Here is a 7,390-nt window from a genome sequence, read left to right as displayed (position 1 = left end):
GGCACGGTGAGTGATCCACCGAGTTGTATGACAGATTCAATATTCCTTTTTGTGATGGTTAGGATGTGACAAATGAGGGCTATGTCAATATTGTGGAACTTAAGGTGGACGCGATAACCTATTGGTTGATAACCGATCATGATTGGGTGGTTCTTTAATCGATAACAAGAAATTTTCTCATTTATTTTATATTTTAATGTAAGAGGCCAGCATGATACCACTAAGTCATTACTTTTATTTTCATTTAAAATGTTTAAGTGAAATCGAACTCGTAATATTTGTTCTCTTATAAACCACTCTTACCATTTAAACTATTTTAGTGGATATTAATCCTTATATAAGAGAATTTCTAAATGTTTGGCCGCTTTTGGGGTTGATGAACTCTAAATAAACTCAAAACTAGGGGTACACACCCTTATGCTCACCTTAAAAGGGCCTAAATCTAACTTGACTTAAACTCATATTTTTAAAGTTAAAAACATAGATTGAGCATTTATGTTATAGCAGTTTTTTGAATTATTATTATTTTTTTTATTTTGCCATAAACTGGTTATTTAAAATTTCTTTGGTTGCACAATAAAAACAATTGACAAATCTTTACTAAAAATAATCACTTTAAATATTTTATTTTGATAATTTTTGAAGTGTAATTAATATTATGATAAAATATCACCCACCTGAAATATTAGTATTAATCTAATACCACATTTTAAATAAAATAAAATAAAATAATTCTATAATTATTCATTCAGATAATATATAACACATTCACTGTTACAAATTACAATAGGAATTCTATTAAAATTCGATGAAGAACGAAACTAGACATCTACAAAGATCAAATCTAGATCGAGATAATTATAAATTTCATCGAACATCTAGATCTTAATCCAACAAATAGTAATGAGATTGAGAGCACCTCTTATCATCAATCAATCTCTCAAATCATATACAAAAAAATTCAAATCAATTTCTCAAACAAGACATTATCTCTTCATGAGTAAAGATACTAACAATGATTGACCACATAATCCAAAATGAGTCGAATTCCGGCCAAGTAATATTGAAACATGAGATGTTGAGAATCTTTTACTATATATATATTTCTTAGTTATGTCTTCTTATTTCAGCTTCAATTACAAGTAATTAATTGATGATAAATATGTAATAACTAGTTCTAACTATTTCATTATTTTGATACTTTTACCATATATTTGTGACAACTATGCATATAATAGATTCTATAAATTAATATTATTAGAAATAAAATTAAAATAGAATGACATAGATAGTGATATTGGTGCTAGTTATCATTATAATAATTTAATTATATAAATTTACTAAATAATTATATAATAAATCCATATCATTTTAAGTAAAACGATTAACAACTAGAATTTTAACGATATTTACACTAATCAATCTTACAATAAAATTTCAACAACTTATTAAACTATGATTTTCAGAATATCATTTTCAAACATCACAAGCATTTTTTTTTTAATTTATTAAACACAAATAGTTTCTTTTAAAATGGATAAATTATAAATCAGCTTTATACATAAATAACTTAAAATTTGGATTCTGGATTTCCACGGAATGGGTTCAAACCACAAATGTCAGTAGATATTTGGGCCGGGCTTACCTCCTCTAAAGTTAGAGCATCAAAACTAAGGTCAAAGAGACATTTGGGGTTCATACCACAAATGTCCAGGTTTCCTTTAAAAGGAAATTCTCAAAATTATTTGCATGTTAATTATTATTACAATTTAAAGGAATCCAAAGGAATTGTAATAGTTGCAATCATACTTCAATAAATGATTAAACAGTCACGCATTCTTTTGGCTTTTGAAATAAAAGTACACTTGGTGCGATCTCGGCCGCCGATACCTAAAAGCAATCTAAAGCCCGGTAGCAGCTAGACGCGCGACAACTTCTTGACCACTCAGTTTCCGCCACCCGTCTATAGGTGCACCTTGCCAGGGACGAATCTATGTAGGGGTTCGGGTGGGCTGAATCCCACCTGTAAAAAAAAGTTTTTTTTTACGGTAGAAATATGACATTACCCTTAATTTCTTAAAAAAATTAATATAATTTATTGTTTTTTTATCTAATTATTAAAAAAATTGTAAAACTTTACTTTTATATACTTATTTTTTTCAAAATTTTAACGTTATTATTTTAAATCAACTCTAAATTTTTTTTCAAGCGCACTCTAGTTCAAAATCCTGAGTCCGTCCCTGCACTCTGCAAAAGAGAAACCTGACTTGATTGACCTCACAATCTTCTTTGAACTAACATCGTGGTCTTCTCCTAATATACATTATGCTATTCTCAAACTGAACTTATATGGATGCTAGAACAACTCTTCTTAAAACATCCACTTTAGCATTTAGTAGGGAGGTAAATTTATTGGGCTAGGTTTGATTATTCTTTCATTCACGCTTTTTTTTTTTGTTTTTGTTCATTTACATCCTAAAAGAACATTATGTCATGAATATTTATAAGATAAAGTTGATCATTATTTTTAGTTAAATGCATCAACAAAAAATTTATGGTACACTAGCATTTAATCCGTGTATTTGCACGAGTAATAATATAAAAAACCGTAAAAAAAATTATGGATAACATTTTTAATTTTATTTTTAACCGTTTTAAATTTATGAGTGGGTCAATCCACAATCCGACCCAAATATCCATTTACTCAACATCATATTATATATATATATATATATAGATTAATTAGTTAAAAAGTTGAACTTATATTAATATTAAAACGTCCCGCGTTTATCAAATTTGGTGTTGAATTTAAAATATAAAGTCTTTGTAGCCTAGTTGGTTAAAAAGTTGTACTTGTTTTGTTATGTTGCAAGTTCGAGACATACCTCTAGAATTTTTAATTTTATTTTTAACCGTTTTAAATTTAAAGGCGGGTCAACCCACAATCCGACCCAAGTATCCAAATTAACCACAGCTCTCGACCCGGTAATCCGGACACTTTAAAAATTAAGCATCATTATATATATATAAATTTGACAATAATTTGTTCAAACCAAACTTTTGTACTATTAACACCAAGCAAACATGTTATTATTCCACCCAAAAATATATTACATAATGAAGTTAACACTAGGACTAGATACCCTTTTTAGATAATGGAATATATTACATAACAGATTCACATCAAACATTCATTTCTTATTAGTGCATCATATGAGTTTAACCTAAAAAATCAGGTCTACCTTTATTGAAAATTCATTATAACTTCTAATCTTACATACTTTATAAGTGTGAAAGCACATGAACCATTTCTTCTCGAGCTTTGCACATTGCCTCTAATGGCACCGCTTTAGGCATCGTGAGACCCGACCCTTCTAACATATCCACTAGCTCCACGCTAACCCTTTCCCACTCAAAGCATTGTACTAATGCGGCTAAAGCCAAGCACACGACTTTATTCGCTAATCCACCACCCGGACATCTCCTTCTTCCCATTCCAAAAGGAATCCATTTAAATCCTTCACATTCTTCCCCACCATGAGAAAATCTCTCCGGCTTGAACTTTGTAGGTTCCTCCCAAATGCTAGAATCCCTATGTATAGCCCATGCGTTTACAAACAATATGGTTCCTCGCGGAACATCGTACCCTCCAATAGTGCATGCCTCAGAGTTCTCGTGTGGTACGAGCAAAGGTGCTGCGGGGAACAAACGAAGGGTTTCATTGGCGATGGATTGAATGTATGGGAGCTTTGAGAGATCGGTTTCGTCCACGAGGCGATCTTGGCCTATACAATCATTTATTTCTAAAGAGGCCTTCTTTAGAATATCCGGGTTGTTTAACATTAGTGACATTGCCCACTCTATTGTCACGGAAGAAGTGTCTGTCCCGGCACTTAACATTGTCTGGGAGTATATAGTATATAAATTAAACATTTAATATAATATGTTTAATATTTCAATTCATTTCATAATAATTTTGATATAGATAAGATACAAATCTAATTAATTTTCAAATCATTTATAAATTAGAAAATTTGATTAGGGTTGGATAGAATTCTTACCATAATCATGCCTTTGATGATTTCATCGGAGTTGTATTGAGGATCTGAGTCTTGTAAAGATAACATTGCGTCGACCATTGTTTTTGACCTATTCTCATCACCACCTCCACGAAGAAGACGATGTTCTTCTATTAATCTCTGCATGAAAACATCCATCTTATCTCTCACCGCCAACATTCTTTTCTCTCTGTTTTTATAGTCAATCCATTTAAGTAGAGGTATGAAATCTCCTGGAGATGCTCCCACCATCTGAAATATCTCACTTATTATCTTTCTAAATCTCTTTGCGTCTTCAACAATATTCCCCTTATTTCCAAAATACCTATGATCAACAAATCATTCATCTATTTGTCAATTCTTTTTTTATTTATTTATTTTATTATGTACATTGATTGTTTTTTTTATTTGTTTATATTTATAGATAATAATGGGTACTCTTATATTCGATATCTGTAAGTACCCGATCGTCGGGTTTGAGTATTTTAAATTAGGGTCGGAGTCGGGATAGGTGGTGTAAACCCAAATCTAATACCCGGTTATATTAATATTAAAAATATATGTTTTTTTTGGTTAATTTTTATGTATAGATGAAAAATAAAACTCGATCTGAGTTTTACCTGTTTCCTGCTACCATTTTCATGATAATGTTGAACGACAGCTCCGAACATCTAGACTGCATCTCGACCCTGGTAAACCCCTGTTTGGATTTGGATTTGGATTCCATGAACAGATTCTTGACCATCGATTTAACTTCATCCTGTCGAATATCCAAAAACATGTTGAGTTTGGTGGCCGACAACAGCTCCACGGTGGCGACGCGGCGGAGATTCCTCCATAGATGGCCGTAGGAGGAGGCGCCGATGGTGTTATAATTGTAGTTAAGATGCTTGCCCGACATGAGTCGAGGCCTGTTAGCAAAAACGACGTCGTTATTGGTGAAACATTCCTCGGCTAGGGAAGGGCTCGAAACAACGAGAGCTAGTCTGGATCCGAACCGTAGAAGATAGACCGGACCGTAGGTTTGGGAAAGGTGATGCAAGGTTCGGTGTAAGGGTTTCTTTAGGAGGTGGAGATGGCCGAGGATTGGGAGTGAAGGAGGGCTCGGCGGCAGATTTTGATTAAGCTTTCTCTTGAAGATCAACTTTAAGAGAAAAATAAACAAAATGGTGGTAATAATTAGAGAGATCAAATATATTTCTATTTGCTTCATCACTGACTTATTAATTTGATGAACCATTCATCAATATAAATAAAGATTTTTCCCATTCAAAAAACGTTGAAGTATGGATCCTGTGAGCCAATTGGTGGGGTATATTATATATGTTATATTTAATCAAAAAAAATTCTGCTCAGATGTGTAAAAAAATCAATATACTCTCAATAACAATGTGAATTGCTCTCCTTCCAATTAATAGTAGGATATATTATATATGTTATATGTTATATTTAATAAAAAATTATGTTCTTTCATAAAAACAAATTAATATACTTATATTTGATTAATAAACTAATTTAGTCTCCAAATAAAAATAGATTCATTTTTACTGTGAGAATAACTACTATTTTGGGTGTAAGTTAGGTATAATAATTCGATTCAAGAGTTTTGTATTACGATATCATATTTTACATTTCATAACTTATATTATATTATTTACATTTTAAATATATCATTATCGAACATTTTTCTCCCCTAAACAGTAATAAATTTTTTTTGCTTAAAAATGATTTTGAGGTACAACACAAACACATAATACATAATATCAAATAAATTATTTTTTTTATAATTATCCATATTTAGGTTTAGTTATATTCAATTAAAATCCTTTTGATTGGGATCTATATTCGAGTTAAATAGTATCTATTGGGCAGATTGATTTGAATGAATTAACCTCTATAATTATTTTTCAAAAAAACATTAACTTATACAGCACAAAATTCTTTCATTTCATTGGATAAATGGTTTTTTTTATGTTAAAATCATGATTTTGAAAATCGTTTTGGTTATCGACCCGGTTTTTGGGACGTACTTTGGTCCGACCGATCCAACCGTTTGAACCGGATTTTATTTATTTATTTTTTCTCCAAAACAATTTACATTTCTTATTCAGCTCCTATTATCTTTAATTTAATATTAGTCTTCAACATTCTTCTTAAGCATGTTTATAAACACTTTACATGCAATCAACAAAACACTTTCAGTTATGAGTAATGATAGGTGAGCGAAAGTTTTGTATTGAATGTGTAGCGAAGTGATGTGGAGGGTGACTAGACATGATGATTAAGTATAATTTCAAACGTTTATTTATCTCTCTCTTATTCATTAATAATTTCTCCCTCTTATCTTCATTAATATTTTTTTTTTTATCTTTTCAATCTTTATTAATAATTTATTTCAAATATTAATAAGGACAATAATAAATCAAATAAAAAAATAATAAAATATATTTTTTTCAAATATATATTATATTTGATAAATATATATTTAAGAGAATAAAATATTAAATATAATTATTTTTAATTTTTTAAAATTAATTATTTTTCATTCTCTCTTTAATTTTTTCCATATTTTATTTTCTTATAAAATATATTATAAATTCAATCAATTAACTCAAAATATTATATATTATCTCCTTTTATATTGATTGGTTAACTCTTATAATAAAGTGTTTTTTTTATTTATTTTTAATATTAATAATTGATAGTTTGAGTTATATTTATTTTGAAAATTAGAATGTATGATTAAAGTTAGATCTTGACCTATTTTTATTTTCCCTATTATAACTCATTTTAAAATCAAACCCAAATGATTAGATAAGGAAATTTGGTAAGAGAATTTGGTGAGGGAATGAATTGATATAATCTTATTCTTATTCGCTTAAAAAATCAAATAATTTTTTTTTTGTCTTTCCTCCCACTGGAGAAATAATTAATTAAAAATATTTTAAAATTTTATTTTTATTTTATTATTCCCTTAAATATATATTTATCAAATATAATATATATTTAAAAATATATATATATATATATATATATATTTTATTATTGTCCCTATTATTATTCTAATTTTTTTAAAAATAAATAAGTTAAATAATAAAATAAATAAATATATATTTATAAATTAATAATATAAATAATTATTAATGAAGATTGAAGAGATAAAAAATAAATTATTAATAAAGAGAAGAGGGAGAAATTATTAATGAATAGGAGAGAGATAAATAATTATGTTTAGTCATTATGCCTAGTCACTTTTCCACATCAACTTAGCTACACATTCGCTGCAAAATTTTCGCTTACCTATCATTACTCTTTAGTTATACACTCTAACT

At 28.9% G+C, this 7,390-nt stretch overlaps 1 protein-coding gene across 1 annotated transcript; it reads right to left on the bottom strand.

Moving 5' to 3' along the window:
- Window positions 1-3,181: 3,181 nt before the first annotated feature.
- Window positions 3,182-5,271, bottom strand: LOC124946321 (cytochrome P450 81Q32-like). The gene is made up of 3 exons (XM_047450193.1): window positions 4,679-5,271; window positions 4,062-4,383; window positions 3,182-3,903 (listed from the first exon to the last, which is right to left on the bottom strand). Exons 1-3 carry the CDS (start codon window positions 5,269-5,271, stop codon window positions 3,283-3,285), a joined length of 1,536 nt encoding a protein of 511 aa, XP_047306149.1. The 3' UTR covers window positions 3,182-3,282.
- Between the last annotated feature and the right edge of the window lie 2,119 nt (window positions 5,272-7,390).

This window comes from Impatiens glandulifera, chromosome 1 (assembly GCF_907164915.1).
Source record: "Impatiens glandulifera chromosome 1, dImpGla2.1, whole genome shotgun sequence".
NCBI lineage: Eukaryota > Viridiplantae > Streptophyta > Magnoliopsida > Ericales > Balsaminaceae > Impatiens > Impatiens glandulifera.
The sequence above is the reverse complement of the archived record's forward strand: the minus strand, read 5'-3'. Positions and strand labels throughout refer to the sequence as shown.